Below are 18,757 nucleotides of genomic sequence, written 5' to 3'. Positions count from 1 at the left end.
TCTCTCTCTCTCTCTCTCTCTCTCTCTCTCTCTCTCTCTGCGCGTGCGGTGAGAGCATGTGTCTATCTGTCTCTTTTTCTCATCCCTTTTCTGTTTTTCTCTCTATGTCAATGCATGTTGGTGTGCATGCATGTATGTTAAGAGAGAGAGACAAAGTCAGAGACACAGACATACAGGCAGACAGACGGACAGATAGACATAGAAAGAGAAAGAGATAGTGACAGAGAGAGAATACAGAGAATGCAAAGACACTTTATTCATTCTTAATTTCCTTTAGGATTCATAAAGTACCTCTACATTGTTTGTTCTCTCTTTGTCTCTCTCTCTCTCTCTCTCTCTCTCTCTCTCTCTCTCTCTCTCTCTCTCTCTCTCTCTCTCTCTCTGTGTTTGAATGTGTGTGTGTGTGCGTGCGTGCGTGCATGCGTGCGTGCGTGCGTGCGTGTGTGCGTGTGTCTCGAACGTGCATATATGTGTGTGTGGCACGTGTATGTGTGTGTTGGTGTGTGTTTTTTATACGATTTAATAAAGCTCACTACATCCAGAAAGCCTTTCATCACCACTGGCTTCCCAGCCAATCCACCTGCAGTCTCAAGTCTCTGTGCACAACAAGGAGGCTACATTAGCCCCTCGTCAAATAGCCTACAATAAACACAGCAAACACAATATTCAGCATTCAAATTCTCCGGGAAAATTAAGTATTCATGCTTGTGACCCCTGCTCTGCTGTTGTGATTACACTGCTTTACTTTTTCATTCTTAGATAGGGGCCTACCGGCTCAGTCAAGCAGATGGGAGAGAGCGGGATCTAATAAGGGCTGTCACAACCAAGCAAGCAAACGAGGCAATTGCCTAGGGCACCCCAGATGACAACTTTGTGAGTGTGGCAGTACCTCCCTTAACCCATTGATGCTGGATGCTGCGTTGTGCAACATTGGCCCATGGCCAGTCTTGGTATGTTAGAGCTGAATGAGCTCTAATGCAAGATGAGGGTCTTTAAATGCAAATTATTGCTTGTTTTTATGTGCTTCAGAGGCTGAGATATTTAAAAAATATATTTTTAAAAAGGGCTCAGGCATTCAGCAGCCTTTTTTGCAGGTGCTTTAGGCATCAATGGGTTAAGTCACTAAATGGGTCACTCACTAAAAAGTTCAAAGTTCAATGATACTGCTATTGAAACCTGTCTCTTCCAAGTAGTTGGGGGGGGGTTGTGGTTTCAATTCCGTCTTTACCTAGGGCTCCAAAATTCCATAAAACCACCCTGGATCTAATCAAGTCATGACTCATGTTTTCATGTTTTGTACAATTAGGAAGACCATCTGAGATGCGCTAGAAGTGCCCTCCACTGTTCTCCACTGTTCTCAGGTACCTTCCCTTTTGATTCCTGTCTCTTATCGTGCATGTGTGGAGGGTGAGTGCCTTTGATGCATGAATAAAACCTGGGTAAATTATTTATATAGACCTATACCCTTAATTTGTCCTTGAATTTGATCATTAGCAACTTCTTCTTCTTCTGTCATCACTCTCGATGCCTCTTGACTGACTGGGCTGTGACATCTACAGGCAAATAGGCCTACAGTAGGCTACTATACATCCTACATGTCAATGTGAATATTGTCACTGGTCCTGAAGACCTCACTGGAAATCCTGTTACAGTTAATTACCGCTACAGAACAAAGTCAAGGAGTGGCACCTTTGTGACAGGCCAGTGCTGACCAGAGCTGCACCATGGTTGACACGTTACATTTTATTCCTCCCATGTCATCTGCCTCTAATAAAGAGATAAAGAGATATGCGTTTCCTGACAGGGGAGTCTTCCTGTCACTTGCTTATCTCTTTTTGTTTCCTCTTTTTTCCTCCCAAAATGAGATTATTGGTGGCAAATGTCCTCACGTCATGTTTTATTTGAGAGAATTAGCGCTGAGACTTTCCCTGATGGGGCTTAGATGGGAAGATATGGCACTGAATTGGCACTGAAAGCTCCGAATGAGGGGAAGCAAACAGAGATGATGACACTGTCACGTCTCAACGCGACACACGACAGCAGAGATGTATGCATTTCAATATTATGCATATGCATGGAGACTATCTCTGGGGAATACTAATCATTAAAATGTTATGTTTACTCAATGAAATTGACTTGCAGTCGGACCACTTTGCTGTTTGCTTCATGACCTGGTGAGTCTGCCTGTCTTAGTCTGCTTCTGTTCTCCCCTTTGTGAAAGAGAGCATCAGTGGATACTAATAATATTGTTTAAAATATATATATTTTTGGTCTTTTTATGCCTTTATTATGACAGGACAGTAGTAGAGAGGCAGGAAGTTTGCAGGGAGAGAGAGACGGGGAGGTTTTGGCCAATGAGCTCGGGCTGGAATCAAACCCGGATCGCTCGTGTAGAGGCGAGTGCCCAGTCGGTTGAACCATGGCTGGTCCCCAATAATATTGTGAGGGGGAGAGACATTATACAGAACAGACCACATATACCTGCTGTATTCCACATTGCGAACAAAAACCAGGGACCAATTGAAAAGCAGTTATGCCTTCACAAAGCTCTTCATGTGTCTAATTGCTGTGTTCCCAAAACTGGCAAATGGGAGCAACCGGGGGTCACAAAAAAACCCCGAACCTTAGTGTGGGTTATCCTCTGTGGTGGTGTATTGCAACAGCCACTTACACTAAACACTGCCAAACTACGGCTGTAGAATAAGACGAGCAAGAAGAGAGAAAGGAATCTTATTGAAGCAAGTTAGCCACTATGGCATTATGTTGCGCTCCTCATCATCAGACCCTTCAGCTGAGCCACAGCAACCCATGACCCCTACAGCAGAGCAGGCAGGAGGGGAGTGGAGGTCGAACCCACTGCATGAGACAGAGACACAGCCCAAGCATCCAGGGGCATTTGTGACAGAAAATTACCATTGTCGTTTTTGCAGATAATTATTATAATCCCCTGCGAACCTCTGCCATTACCAGTGTGGTGTAGCGGAAATGCAGGGGTTGGGGGTGGTGGTGGGGGGCTTGCACATTGAAAGCTTGCTTGTGGCACATTCGTGGCTTCGTTCCCACTCTCTAAAAGCCACCTCTTTCAAGCGACAGCTGAAATTCCATTTCATCTCGCATCACAAGGTGTAAATGAGCGTGCGTCAGCAATACAAAAGGCATTCAGCGATGAACTCTGCTCTGCAACATAATTGCTACATCATCCGGTGCAGGGGGCTTTCAGCGTCACCCCCCCTCCGCCCCAGCACCCTCCTTTTTGTTTTGGCCTGATGCAATCTGAGGCCCATTCATCCCAAATACCTGGTCTGATTGCCTGCTGGCGATGTTGCCATCCGCTCCGCTCCACTCTCAACTCTCTAGCTACCCACAGCGCTAACTCAGTTAGAGGAGGAAAGAAAGTTTATAGCCTGCCTGGCCTTCCCATGAATGAATAAATGAATGGATGAATGAATGAATATAGGCCTACCTTCGGTGGTGTAGTTACTTTTTTATGGTGGGTATACTGTATATTTGAGATTTTTTTGAAGTGGGTATACTGTATATATTTGTGCTATCCAAAACAATGGATCAATCAATTTTAAGTGGGTATACTGAAATCCTTGAAATTTATAAGTGGGTATACTCCGTATACCCGCGTTCTACTACACCACTGCATACCTTTATTGCCCAAGGTGGAATTTGTTTTGCGTTTTGTGACACTTGAGCGTACAGACAATTACGACATTATATGTGTACAAGGACAAGACTAAAAAACAAACAAAACATACAGAGTATTCAAAATAAAAAGAAAAACTCCTGGTAGAATAGAAATAATTAAAATTAAAATCCTATATACATTCAGTATATTATAGTTATTATATTAACTCTGTCTGCACTTAACTTATTCAACAGTTGGATGTTTCTAGGCACAAAGGATATTAACCCTCTATTAGTTCTAAAAAGGGGTAACCTGTATCTAAGTCCAGATAGGAGGAGGGAGTATTCAAAGAAAAGGGGGTGGGATGGATCATCTATTTTTAATGCCAAGCTGGTAGTGTACTCATCAGAGATTTGCCTGATACTTTTAACTTATGTTCCAGTTATTTTACAGAAAGACCACCAACACTGAATGGCAAAGGTGACCACACTTTGTACAAAAGTTAAATAAAACGATCTTAAAATCACTGTATCAACCTTACGCAAATAAAGTCTCTGTTGTGCCTTTGAGTATCTTGCAAGAGTATTTTATTTCCATGTCATAAGCTCCAGTCAATTAGTATGAGGGTATGGTCAGGCTAGACAAGCTAGACAAAATCCACACGCACTCCAAAGTCCCTCTCCCTCGCTCGCTCTCCCTTAAAAGATGTAAAAACGACATTTCTTGTTAAGATGAGAATGATGCATGCACTTAACCCCAAATGGAAAAAAATCTGCTCACTTCCCAAACTGTCTTCCTTTAAAACAATGAAGAAGAAGAAGAAGAAGAAGAAGAAGAAGAAGAAGAAGAAGAAGAAGAAGAAGAAGAAGAAGAAGAAGAAGAAGAAGAAGAAACTCCAACATTTCTTGTGAAGGTGTGAATGCATCCTCTTAGCTCTATCCTCCACATTTGCACGCTGACGTCACATCACACATTTGGGTGCTTCTCACCTTCAGAAACAATTAACCTACTTCAAGGAGCGGTTTTCACGCTGCAGAATGAATGAAAGTCTCACAAAGTTGGCAAGAGCCGGATTTAGTTTGTCAATCTCATTTGTGCAGGGGTTCACACACATAGCTGCCTTTATTCAACTTTATCACTTTCTCCTTTATTCTTGTTTTGATGAGAAAATGCTTAAAAAAATGTTTTAACCGAAACCATAGTATCACAATGCAAACTCAACAAACACAGAACATGAAAGGACAAGCGTGAATGGAGGATTACAACTATTGGGATTTAAATATGTGCAGAAATATTTTCCCTGGAAGAGTGACAAAGCGCTGGAGTTGTCAAGGTGCTGAGAGCTTATGTTCAGTAAGCTCTGAGTCTGAACTGAGCTGTCACTTCAATTAAAAATGTTACAACTCACAGACTGCACCACAACCAAGGTCATACGTCCATAGGATCAGACCTCCAAGGAAGACATAATAAAGAAGCTGGTAGGTGACATTTTTAAATTCCTCCGTGTCATCTTGGTCAAAAGAGTTTAATCGTCAGAAATTGGTTTCTGTTTGGACCTTGACGTTGAAGTTTGACACACGGGTACTTCTCTCTGACTGTCATTTGTGATTCATATGAAAGCACTAATTTTCCTGCAGAAACCCTACCCTAACCCTAATTTGGAGAAAATGTGAAAACAAGCCTGGGCTGTATTACCTGCGCATACAATTAAACCATTCTTCATTATTCAAGGAGCTACACTAAAATTCAGTAGCCACACATACTGTAGTAAATAAGACATGACTTTAAAGGTGCCCTGTGTAGGTATTGCAACTAACTGCATATTGAAACTGTGCTGTCTACCGCCAAATTTGATGTTTTCATGAATATTTAGTATGACCAAAATACAGTAAGTTTTGCAGCTAAAAATGTCTATTTCTGGAAATTCCAAATGGCAGACGATGGAGAAGATCCCCCTTTTCGTGTATGAAAAGTGCCATTTACCCAGTCATAATGAATACTTAGAATATGATGGTGTGGTAAGTAGGCTATTTGTTAAAAAGGTAATACTTGTGAATGGGCTGCGTGAATTCTGGAAATGAACCACCACAAATATTTCACAGTGCACCTTTAAGATTTCGAAAATACTTTCAGACATACTAGTGTTTGACCAAATTGTCAGTAAATACAAGGCATCGTGGACTTTCCAGTAAACGCTAACTCAGTAGTTCACTGACCTTCAGTACACTATTGAACACAAACATACCAGTGCAGAGAGAGACTGAAATCATGTTTACCTGACACACTGCTGAAACAATCATGTATAGGTAAGCCTTACAGGCAGTTTGATGTGACCGAGAAGCCTCACGTTAAAAACAGTCAATTGCTTTTTTGTTGATCTCTGTTAGTTCCAGGCATTTCGCTGTATGGTGAGTGTTTCTCTTTATTGATCCAATTTGTCTCTGTTGTCGCAGTGTTGTACTGACTGTCCTCAGCGTCCTTCCACTGGGCCTGACGGTGGAATTCCGTGACCTGTACGGTACCTTCTCCTCCCCCGGCTTTCCGAGTGTCTACCCTAACAACCTCCTGACAGTGTGGAACATCACTGTTGCAGAGGGCCTCAGGATAAAGCTCTACTTTTCTGAATTCAACCTGGAAGCTTCAGCCGGGTGTGAATATGACTACGTGCAGGTACTTCATGCCTTAAAGATGTCATTTGGAAGAGAAATGTCAGCGTTTCTTGAAATTAATGTGCATACTGTTCATCAGGTAACTTAAACCTATATGTAAATTTCTATCTTTCAAAAAGATCTTTTCAGAAGGCAGCGACCCTGTGCGCTTCTGTGGTGGGGACAACGAAGAGCTCATGGACGCAAGGAACCAATACAAACCAAAGAACACAGTACTGTACTCAGCCACGAACACCATGTCAGTTGTTTTCAAATCTGACTTCTCCAACGAGGCAGAATTCCATGGCTTCCAAGCCATTTACACCACTGAAGGTATGCCCATATGTCTGCCAAGACGTGTGACAACAGCCTGAAAACAGATATTCCTCAATATATTCAGCTCAAAGTGCTTTCATGTCAAGCCAAAATCTCATCCTGCATGTGAACTACTGCTATGTGCCAGTCAGTTGTGGTTTTAAGTGGCATCTCTGATGTTTTTGGCAGACATTGATGAGTGCTTGAGCCCAGTGGATGGAAAGCCGGCGTGCGATCATTACTGCAACAATTATGTGGGGGGCTATTTCTGCTCCTGTAGGATGGGATACCAACTCCATCCAGACCAGAGGACCTGCAATGGTAAGGGTTACGATAGCAACAAACAGAGGAAGAGACCGCACCGCAGCAGGCACAGTCAAAGTAATGCACCTCAGAACAACTGCAACAGGAGATAGCCTATGGATACAGTAGGTCGGTTTAATCATAGGTCTACAGTGTCTATTATTGATGACAGGGGGTGTTCTGCTATGGTGTATGTTATCAATGTTGAAATATTGCATTTGTGTAACATGTACAAGAATAAATTACTTTTTTCATTACTTTTTCCCTATTCAGCAGCCTTTTGTTCTTTTCATGATAGTTGTGGTGGTATTTCAAGATGAAGTACGGCTACTAAAGTACTCTGGATGGGCTATCAGTAAAGGGTCAGTTCCTGATCAACTTTGCACAATTTGAACTTTGCCCTTTTGAAAACAGAAAATGATCAATGTGTTTGAGTGGGCCTTTGCGACATCTGTTCCTCAGAGAGAAAAATAACACTGCATTTTACGAGAAAAAAAACCCCAGAATTACTTGAATCTACTGCTGAGCAACATTGTAATAGATTTTACCCTTCTACTCTTCTACTTTGACGCTACCTCCTCCCCACTTTCCACATGCTTCCTCATTGTGATGAGCTGTGTTCAGAAATGCTGAGGGATTCGCTCTTCAGGAAATGGCAGCACTGGGTAAATTATAGGTCTACATCAGATGACTCTGTGTTCAAAATGAATGTAGTCTGATAAGCAAGCGTAGGCTCTGACAGTGGCTGCCTCAATGGTCTTTTGAAGACGGCATGCTTGCCATGGTTTGACATGAAAAGCAGATCTTAACGTTTGTATTTCATCATCATAGCTCGTTGATCATCTCAAAAGAAAACCACATCTCTTAAGTAGGCATGAGTAGGCCTACAGCTCGGGTTCCTATGGGCCTTCATGTGAATAGAACAGAATAGACAAGTGCTGGCGGCTGCGCGACGGCGCAAGCAGGGGTTAACAGACTTCGGGGAGAGAGGCGGTGCGGTTGCAACGAAGCAGTTGATCTCTGTCAGTCAGCGAGAGTCTGGGTTAATTATGGCGGCTGTCTAAGGGAGCCGCGCTCTGCAGTGCAGTCGAAAATTGATACCTGTTTGCAGCTGTACTGGTGCGCCGAGGCCGGGTAATTAATCACAATTACCATCCCGGACGTTCCTGGTAATTGTTATTCTTTGCTTGTTGAAGAAAGGAGAAAAAAAAGTAGCTCCTCCACGTCATATCTGGAGATGAATAGATAGAGATGAGCAGCCCTGTGTAAATTTCCTTAATTATATAAATTACCAGAACTCTGCCCTCTTCAGATGGCTCCCATCCATTTTGTGGACTTCTTGTGCGTTCATAATTTAGGCATAAATTCCAATAAAATGTGGCCATGGTTTGGTGCCCACAGTGATCCATATGAGAACCAGACAGGGTTTAAATTGATTTGTTTTCAATGACATTAATGACATCTCTCTGGGATATTCTCTCTCTCTCTCTCTCTCTCTCTCTCTCTCTCTCTCTCTCTCTCTCTCTCTCTCTCTCTCTCTCTCTCTCTCTCTCTCTCTCTTTCTGTGTGTGTGTGTGTGTGTGTGTGTGTGTGTGTGTGTGTGTGTGTGTGTGTGTGTGTGTGTGTGTATGTGTGTGTGCGTGTGTGAGTGTGCATGTGCGTGTATGCATGTGTGCATATGCATGTTTGTGTGCGCGTGCGTGCGTGTGTATGTGTGCATGCGCGCGTGTGAGTGGACTTGTGCATGTGTGTGTGTGTGTGCGTGTGCGTGTGTGTGTGTGTGTGTGCGCGCGCGTGCACACATGTGTGTGTTTGTCTTCTGCAGTGGAGTGTGCTGGACAGGTATTCACAAAGAGGTCAGGAGAGTTGACCAGTCCAGACTTCCCTAACTTCTACCCCCATCTCAGCCAGTGTGACTACACCATAACCCTGCCAGAGGGGTTCACCATTACTCTGGACTTCCAGGAGCCCTTCGATGTGGAGACGCACCCAGAGACGCGGTGTCCATATGACATCTTAAAGGTCTGTGACTGTGAAGATTCTCATTCATCCATGTCATAGTTCAAAGAGTTTAGTTGTGTTTAGTTAGTTTGTGTGATGGATCGATTTGACCATCACTAGGGCTGTGAATGTGTTCTTACATGCCAACAAGCCCCAGAGACCCAATTTGGTACCCCTGAAGGTTCGGGTTCGAGTCCTGGTGGGGCGACTCTACCGTCCTTTGCTACAAATGGTATCAGAAGCGGAATGGCATGCCGTGAGGCCATTGGAGGGTGGATGATGTGGCACACTGGATGGGTCACGTATGGTGGGAATTGCATGAGGGATACCACAAACCATAAGTGTGGGAAGCGCAAGGGGCTGTGCTCCCCAAAGGGGAAGGCATTGTGATGGAGTGAGCCTCACTAGGGTTGTGGGTGTGTTCTGACTGTCACACCAACAAGCCTGACTCTTTGGTGTGGTGGTCAGAGCCCCAATTTGGTAACCTGGAAGGTTTAGGTTTGAGTGTCTGCAAGGCGTCTCTACTCCCCTTCGCTACAGTCTGGAATATGTTTCCACCTTCAGTACACCTGCCCATGTGACTGTTGTCATGTAGAAAGGGGTTTGCCAGAAAGGTCCACTCTTCATAGTCAAATACCTTCTGTTACCCTCATCAGCATTCAAACTGAGGAAGGCTGACAGTGGAGCTGAAAAACATCTCAAATTAAGTCAAGTCAGCCTTTATTTTACATTTTCTCTACACCATGTAAGGACATAGACATACACAGGACTGACATGTACTTCGAGCTACAAAAAGAAGTCCAGTTATTTACAACTACCTTTTGATAAAAGGTTGTTGACATCCTCCTTTCAATCCAAGAGTGAATCTCATGGATACTTGAAGCCGTCACTTTACCCACAGCTGGAAAATTACTGGGAAACTGGAAGAAACAGGCTGAAGCCTGATGGTAGAAATTGCTACCAAATAAGGATTTTCCTGTGATATGACCAAAGATGGTATGGGGTAGGCGGAGCAATGTACTTTGTGGTAGTTCATGTCTATATTATGTTCTTTGCTGCATAAAGATGTGTTGGTTGTTATGTGCTTGCCTGTTGTATAGTAGGTTAGACTGATATGTTCCACGTACAAAAAACAAACTCGATGCACACCTGTATTAAAGTTCAATTACTCCAGAGCGGAGAGTCATACTATCACAATATGAGGGCTGGAGATCACAATACCATGTGCACGTAAATATACATCCATGTTGCTGCTCAGTAAAATACAGTAAGATTTGGCATGGAATCTGTGACATGCAGGGTCCTTCCATAGAGCTGCATGTAAAAGTGTGACTGTATACTGCACATAAGGGTATGAGTGAGCCCCTTCATTCATGCGATCACAGTTCTGGGAAGTGGCTTGTCGTCATGAAGGTCGTCATCTTGTCCTACCTCTCGGTCATCTTTGGAAATATGCGTCACAGCAAGGAATGACGCAAATCTCTGATGGGACACAACTTATTGTGAAGCACCCATCTGGAGTACTAGAAAGCAAAGCATTATATTGAGTTACACTCTACTCTACTCTACTTTATCGGGTCCCCGGATTACACTTTATTTTACTGTCCTTGTTACATTCATGAAGTACAGTGTAACAAACTATGTATCCTAACAACACCATGCAACATTATGCACTGGCACTGCACCATAGGGTTAGGGTTATGTTTTTACAATGTAAGTACGTAATATTACAAGTTCAACAAGTTCATACGTGTAGATAGACTGAAAAATACAATAACGTACCCTGTATTGAAGATGGCATAGGTAGGCTATACTGAAATCCCAGCCCTCGGCACATACATAAATCCTATGGAAGGCAGCCAACAAGGTCTGTACTAATTGAACCATCCTCAATTGAAATTAAACGCTTTTCAACTCATTACCAGACCCCAGATGAGGAAAAAAAACCAGCAGGTCTAGCGTTTTTTTTTCTCTCTCTCTTGCGGAGAGACGGAGAGTGTCGACCATCATTCATGGTGTGTAATGAGATGAATGTGCTTGTAAATCATTGGCGACCTCCAGGTGTAACTCATGTCGCCACACACCCCAGGCCTCTTCAGCATGGTGTGTTTGTGTGTGCGCATCTGTGTGTATGTGTTTGTGGGTGCGCATGTGTCTGTGTGTTTGTGTGTCTATGAGTGTGAGCGTGTTTGTGTTTATGCGTGTGCACATGTGTCTGTGTGTTGGCACGTTGGTGTCTTTGTGTGAGCGTGTGTGTGTGTGTGTGTGTGTGTGTGTGTGTGTGTGTGTGTGTGTGTGTGTGTGTGTGTGTGTGTGTATCTGTGAATGTTTGTGCGTGTGTGTATCTGTGAGAGTGAGAGTGTGAGAGACAGAGAGGGTGTGTGTGTGTGTGTGTGTGTGTGTGGTTAGTGTGACATGACACGCTCATCGCGATAGACACAGGGGCCACTCTCTAAAAGCACACCAATCAGGGCGTGTGACGGCTGATAAATAAACGATGTATTCTCCCCCATGCCCGCTGATGGGGCCTGCCCATCTCCCTGCCTCACCTCGCCTCGCACCCTCCCCTGAGATGTATGGTGGCGCTGCTGCTTGCATACATTTAAGAGGCCTGTATCTCATTCTCTCTTGCTGTGTGTGTGTGTGTGTGTGTGCGTGTGTGTGTATGTATGTTGTGTGTGTGCGTGTGTGTGTGTGTGTGTTTGACGTTGTGTCTTTGTGTGTGTGTGTGTGTGTGTGTGTGTGTGTGTGTGTGTGTGTGTGTGTGTGTGTGTGTGTGTGTGTGTGTGTGTGTGTATGCTGTGTCTTTGAGTGCGTGTGTGTGTGTGTGTGTGTCGGTGTGTGTGTGTAGATCACAGCAGGTTCACGGAAGTATGGCCCGTTCTGTGGAGCCACAGCACCTGCTAAGATCGAGACTCGGAGCCATGAGGTGCATGTGGTCTTCACCTCAGATGATTCTGGAAGACACAGAGGATGGAAGATCAAATACACCAGCACAGGTATGGCAACAGGCTAGACCGACTTCAAAAGACGCGCGAAAACAGAGTCCAACAGGATCAGGGGAACATTGCTATGATGTGTTCTGATTACCTTCGCCAGAAGGTTATGTTTTGACGGCTGTGTATTTATTTGTGAATATGTTTGTTTGTTTGTTTGTACTTTGTATAACTCAGTCAGAACTGAGCCGATTTTTATGAAATTTGGTGGGATGATTGGTCATGACCCAAGGAACAAACGATTAGTTTTTGGGAGTGATTGGGTCAAAGGTCAAAGGTCAAGGTCAAGGTCAAAAACGTAAATTGAGCCGATTTTTATGAAATTTAGTGGGATGATTGGTCATGACCCAAGGAGCAATCGATTACTTTTTGGGAGTGATTGGGTCAAAGGTCAAAGGTCAAGGTCACGAAAAGGTCAAAAACTTTTTTCTTTGCCAAGCACTATATGCCAGAACAATGTGTGCATGCGGAATTGCATAAGAGGTCAAGACTGGGCCAAAAATTTAATATTACGATATTCCGGTCCGATTTAAATGAAACTAACACCAACATTTGGAGAATGTTATGCCCCACACTCTGAAGATGGCCAGAAAAAAATAAGTGGCGTAGGCGAAGGTTTGCGCTCTACCGAGTGCCCATTCTAGTTTTGGATTGTTTCGCAAATGGAAAGTAACTGAGTTATTGTATGCCACTTAGAATATCTATGGCAAAGAAGACACTTCAAGGGAGCCAAAATGTAACATTGTTGAGCAGTGCTGTATCGGCAGCATTGTCAGTATTGTATAATTTTGTGCTCCCTTGGGAAAGAGCTAACAATCCCAATGTGTTACAGTTTGTCTCCTTGACAAAAAAGTCAGTCTCCAATGTGCAGTTAAACTAAACATACGTAGGCATCATACGTGTATAAGACATTGAAAATCACACACACACACACACACACACACACACACACACACACACACACACACACACACACACACACACACACACACACACACACACACACACACACACACACACACACACACAGTGCAATAATAATATAATAATAAGACAAACATACTGAGACAAACATACTGATGAACCATAAATACGCTCTCTCTCTCTCTCTCTCTCACACACACACACACACACACACACACACACACACACACACACACACACACACACACACACACACACACACACACACACACACACACACACACACGCACACACACACGCACACACGCACAGCAGCAGTACAATCAGTGGTCGTATAGGTTGTATCCTGTAATATAGATGCAGTATTTAAGGTGTGAATGGTAAAGTGCAAGGCATAGGTGAAAGAAATGTTCATGAAATGTTCTTCAGTGTCTTTGAGATTATCATGTAGTTTTCATCAGTGTGCTGCCAGCCCGAGAACTACTAGAGTTGGATTGATCTCTTTCACAGACTGGGTGAAGAAAGACCAACTAGTATATATACAGGTATACCATGTAACAGACGTCAATACCTCAGTGGCTTACAGTAAAATAGTCACACCCTCTCTCTAATAATAATGGATGGGTGGCAAAGGGGAAAAAGGCAGCCAATGGCAATTGTCCCAATTGTTCCCAATCCCAATCTGGGGTGAGTTTCTCAAAAGAGAAGTTGTTAGTCTGTTAGCAACTTCGGTAGTTGCCGATGGGAAAATGCATTGAAAACAACAAAGTAGCTAATGTAGTAAGCAACTTTGGTTTTGAGAAATTCACCCCTGGATTGTTCCCAATCCGCCCCTGTTTATTTACAAGTGTAATGTTGCCTGCAGCCATGTCGTGCCCAAATCCAGTGATGCCGCCTACCCTTACACCAAGACACATTCTACAAAATACAGTAAAACGAAAAAAATGAGAAAACGAAATATGTATCAAGTGTTGTACTTTCTCTCAGCCATGCCATGCCCAAACCCGGTGATCCCTACCCATGGACACATTCTCCCTCTGCAGCCTAACTACATCTTCACAGACTCCTTCATCCTGCAGTGTGAGTCTGGCTATGAAATAAAGCTGGTAACTATTGTTGAAGTCAAACATCATGTCTACTTATTATTATTTGTATGTCCATTGGGTCTTACGTTAAATAATGACATGTCTATTGCATGTCAAAGTATTGTTTTTATTGACAAAGTGCAAAAGTACAAGTTCTTCACACATGCAACATACACATGTATACACATAATACAATATACATGCAACATACAATGTATAATACACATACATAACACATACAACATACAGTTGAAATAGAATGTACTCTTTATTGCACAGTAGAGAAAACAACATGGTAGACAACATATGCATTGAGTCTCGTATTAAATTAAACAACTCCTGTTTTCACTAGGGGACAGAGTATCCGCCATCCTACCGAGCAGAGTGCCAGAAAGATGGCACCTGGAGCGTTGATATGCCCATCTGTACACGTGAGTCACTAACACTTGAGCCATGGCCTGAATCCAAGGGGTTATATTGGTGTTGTGTTACTACAATTGTATGGAAGAAACAGTAACATGTGTGGCAATCAGACTTGTACATTCCGAATCAACAGGTTTTTTCCCCCAAAATAAGATAACGGATGCTCGCGCTAACCTCAGATATGCAGTGGACACCACGGACACGGGTATTCCTGACGATGTCATCGGTCCAGTCAGTAGTTTAATGTCTTGTAACAAACATCTCCTATGCTTCTGGAACAGCCTATTCCCTCTCAAAATAGCAGAACAAGTCTCTATTTTTTATCAACGTACAAGCTTCAGAACGGCATTTTTTCTCTCTTTAGTGTCTGCACTGTCACCCAGGATTACATACAGAGTCACCACTTTCACCCATGCCAGCAGTTCTCCTAGTGACCGCTGTCGAGATACGGCTCTGAGCGCAGCAGCCCGTTCTTTCTGAATGGAGTCTGCACTCCCCCTAGAGAATAGTACCACCCAGAAAAGTGGAGTCTCTCGTAATATCCTTACAATATCTCTGGTGTGTTTGAGTCAACGATGCGCACGCATTCATGAGGACGTCGACTCTGAACGGGTCTATGGGTGGTGTAGATTAAATTCAAAGAAATTCAAGGTAATGACACAACAAGGTAATGATATTATGACATTACTTTGAATTTCAATTCATTCAATTCAGAATTTCGTACAAGCCTGGTGGCAATATAGTCCCCCTCCAGTAAGAATGAGTACCTGTAGAAAAAAACAATGAGTTTTCCGGTTCCCCCCTTCCCACCTTGTTGATGTGGTTAAAAATGAAAACAAGAACACGGAAATGCTCTCAAAACAATATTGAGATTGGGTGAATTGCGCAAAATATTCCACACTTGTTTCAGTCTGTGTGTGTATGTTGGTTCAATGTGTTGGAAGACGTGAAAAATCTTTTTCAAATTTAAGAGCAATAGATGACAATGCCCATAGTGTAATACCACTTCAATCTTAAGTATTTTTTTTTGTAAATGACATCATGATCATGATATTTAGGGATGTTTTGCGGCCCACTGTACCTGCATGTCATTTGAGGACAAGTAGTCTATACCTTATGGTCCATCCTACAATAATGTAATCATTTTGATTTTGCAGCTATTGACTGTGGCACGCCCACTGAAATAGTCAACGGAGTGCGCAATTACAGTGACACCACATTCAAGGCTGTAACAAAGTACACATGCAACGCACCATTCTATAAGATGGCAAATGGAAGGGATGGTAAGTGTCTGAAAGCAATCTAGAAAAAAAGAAAAAAGAAAAAAACTAACTCGCTGTTAAAAGTGTAAGAACAGCATCTGGTTAACCACTCCTGTCTCCTTTGTAGAAATCCTCACATGTGACCACACAGGTACCTGGAGAGGCCAATCAGATGACAATAAACCTCCTGAGTGTACACCCAGTAAGTGATGAAGCATGTTTTCACCGCTGTTGCTTTATTTAGAGACTTGTGGTGGAAAGGTGTCATCTAAAGAGCTCTGTGAGTGTTGTTGTGATGTACAGTCACCGGCCACTTCATTAGGAACACCTCTCTACTGCTGGGTTGGACCCCCTTTTGCCTTCAGAACTGCCTGAACTATCTGCAACAATACTCGGGTAGGCTGTGGCATTCCAACAAAGATAAATTGGTACTAATTGGCCTAAATTGTGCTAAGAAAATATCCGTATGCCATTATATCTCCAGACTGAAACGTTGAGGCAGGGTTGACCCATGTTTTCATGCTGTTGACGCCAAATTCGGACCATTCCACCTGAGTGTTGCCTTAGATATCAAGACTCATCAGACCAGGCAACATTTTTCCGATCTTCTAGCATTGTTTATGGTGAGCCTGGCCAAATTGTTGCCTCATTTTCCTGGTCTTAGCTGACAGGAGTGGCACCAAATGTGGTTTCCTGCTGCTGTAACCCATTTGCCTCAAGATTTGATGTGCTGTGTAATCAGGGATTCTCTTATGCATACCTTTGTTGTAATGAGTGGTTATCTGACTTAGTGTTGAGTTTGTATCAGCTCCAACCAGTCTGGCCATTATCCTCAGACCTCTGCCATCAACAAGGCATTTTTGCCCACAGATTTGCTGCTCATTGTATTTTATTTCTTTTTCGCACCATTCTTTGTAAACCCTAGAGATGGTTATGGGTGAATGTCCCAGTAGATCAGTCTTTTCTGAAATATTAAAATCAAGCCTTTCGGCACCAACAACAGCCAAGCCATGTTCAAAGTCATTTAAATATCCCTTTTTCCCTATTATGATGCCCGATTTGAACTGCATAAGATCATCTCGACCATGCCTACATGCACAAATGCATAGAGTTGCCACCATGTGATTGGCTGATCAGAAATTTGCCTCACAGGACAGTTGTAAGAGGTGTTTCTAATGAAGTGGCCGGTGAGTGTATAAGTACAGTAGTACATACATTAGGTTAAAGTCCCACGTCAGCTAAAAGCCCACGTCAGCTAAAAGCCACGGTTGTAGCTAAAACCTTTGCGATATCCTTGAAGCTCAAGTACATGTACAGTCTGTCATGATGTTGATGATGTTAGTCATGATGTTGGAAATAAGACCTTCATAAGATGTGTCAGACCTTAAGTGAGATTATTTTTGTACATTTCTTAACAACATGTCCTACATTAACTGACATGGACAGAAATTAATCAACATTACTTGCTTCGTTCTCACAGTTTGTGGCAAGCCAAAGCATGTTTCTCTGGGGAGGATCATTGGGGGTGAGAAGGTGGCAAAGAAGGAGATCCCTTGGCAGGTCCTGGTGTCCCATGGCGGCAGCATGAAGGGGGGAGCGGCAATCATTGACGACCGATGGATTCTGACAGCCGCCCACGTCATGCACGGGTACGGTTGGGCGTCCAACGTCGAGGTGAAGATGGGCATGGTGAGACGCGTTGACAAAGAAGCTGTGAAGGGCATCGTGGAGGAGGTCTTCATTCATCCAGACTATGTCCATAACGAGGTGAACTACAACAACGACATAGCCCTGATCAAAATCAAGAGGGTACCCATCAACGAGCTGGTCATGCCCATCTGTCTGCCTGGTAGGGATGAGCGGTACAACCTGAAGACTGACGACATGGGTAAGGTGTCTGGTTGGGGACATAAAAATCACAACCCCGTGCCAACCGTAAACCTTCAATCCGTCAGCTTGCCTGTGGTGGACTATGGGGTCTGCAAAGCTGCGTATGACAAAGTTATAGAGAAGAAGCTAACCGTGACTGAGAACATGATATGTGCTGGTTATGCTGACGGTGGTAAGGATTCCTGCCAGGGGGACAGTGGGGGAGGTTTTGCTTTTCATGATGCTGTCACCCAGAGTTGGTTTGTGGGTGGTGTGGTGTCATGGGGACATGGTTGTGCTCAGGCTGGCTTCTATGGGGTCTACACCAAAGTTAGTAATTACCTCTCCTGGATTGAGGACATCATGGCTAAAAATGTTTAAAATCTAGCTGTATACTTTATTTTCCGTCATTTCTTTTTTTTTCTTTTCTTAATAAAAAGGATTCACACAAACCAAGACAGTCTACAAGACGTCATTGTTATTTCCCAGTGCCATCCCATCAGGGAGATGAACACTGCTATTGTTTTAGGGCCCTCCATGAGAGCCAGGGATTGCATACGTCACATCGCAAGTTGATTAAATTGCGGGATCCATATTGGGGGAAACAATCATTCCAACTTAAAAACTTAAGCACAACCAAGAGGCACTTGTTGCTCTTGGAAGGTGTCGGAATGAGCAAGTGGCGGGAGTTTGATGAGGGCTGGTGGTGGTGGTGGTTGGTAGTGCTGCAGAGGTGTCGTTTAAAAGTCAAATGAGCCACCGGCGTGGTCTCCCAGGCCCCCCTGCTTCGCTCCTCTCCACTCTGATGTGCAGTCGTTTACTCCTCATGCATAATGGAACTGATCTCAGCAACACAACATAACCCAACCACCACTACAGCCAGTGTCTTCTGCTGCTAACTTTACAACTCCCCCATCCACAACCCCCATCACCTCCCCCCAAGCCCCTCCTCAGGTGCAATTATAATTGCCTCTCCAAAGTGATTTTGGACCCTCACATCTCCTCACAATCTCCCTTGACTATCACTCACGCGTCCCATTACACATCCTCCTGCCATGTTCATGCTTATGAAATATCTTCACCCTGTCTTCATAAACATGCACTAATCACATCAACGGCCTGGTAGTTCTGAGGATGCTGTGGGGGGACATTTAAAGTCTTTAGCACTAATAATGGTGACGCACAACAAGTGATAATGTCTCCCCTTTGAGGCCAGAAACAAAAGAGTATGCAGTGGTTATTAGGGCTGTAACGATATTGTATCGAACCGAGAAATCGTGATACACAGAGTCACGAT

The 18,757-nt window shown here is 43.6% G+C and overlaps 1 protein-coding gene across 1 annotated transcript; it reads left to right on the top strand.

Annotated features, from left to right (window-relative positions):
• Nucleotides 1-5,858: 5,858 nt before the first annotated feature.
• Nucleotides 5,859-17,916, top strand: masp2 (MBL associated serine protease 2). Its single transcript, XM_063208910.1, has 11 exons — nucleotides 5,859-5,940; nucleotides 6,088-6,304; nucleotides 6,423-6,615; nucleotides 6,787-6,918; nucleotides 8,726-8,922; nucleotides 11,753-11,900; nucleotides 13,809-13,927; nucleotides 14,259-14,337; nucleotides 15,487-15,612; nucleotides 15,719-15,793; nucleotides 17,072-17,916. The coding sequence occupies exons 1-11, from the start codon at nucleotides 5,933-5,935 to the stop codon at nucleotides 17,839-17,841; spliced, it is 2,064 nt and encodes a 687-aa protein (XP_063064980.1). The 5' UTR covers nucleotides 5,859-5,932; the 3' UTR covers nucleotides 17,842-17,916.
• Nucleotides 17,917-18,757: the final 841 nt, after the last annotated feature.

This window comes from Engraulis encrasicolus, chromosome 10 (genome assembly GCF_034702125.1).
Source record: "Engraulis encrasicolus isolate BLACKSEA-1 chromosome 10, IST_EnEncr_1.0, whole genome shotgun sequence".
NCBI lineage: Eukaryota > Metazoa > Chordata > Actinopteri > Clupeiformes > Engraulidae > Engraulis > Engraulis encrasicolus.
Note: the sequence above shows the minus strand (reverse complement) of the source record. Positions and strands in the feature narration are given on the sequence as shown.

Bases quoted from the DNA above. Each gene is read 5' to 3' on its own strand.
- masp2 (XM_063208910.1), top strand. The intron at 13,928-14,258 runs GTAACTATTGTT...TGTTTTCACTAG, and splicing joins CTGGCTATGAAATAAAGCTG to GGGACAGAGTATCCGCCATC. The intron at 15,794-17,071 runs GTAAGTGATGAA...TCGTTCTCACAG, and splicing joins ACCTCCTGAGTGTACACCCA to TTTGTGGCAAGCCAAAGCAT.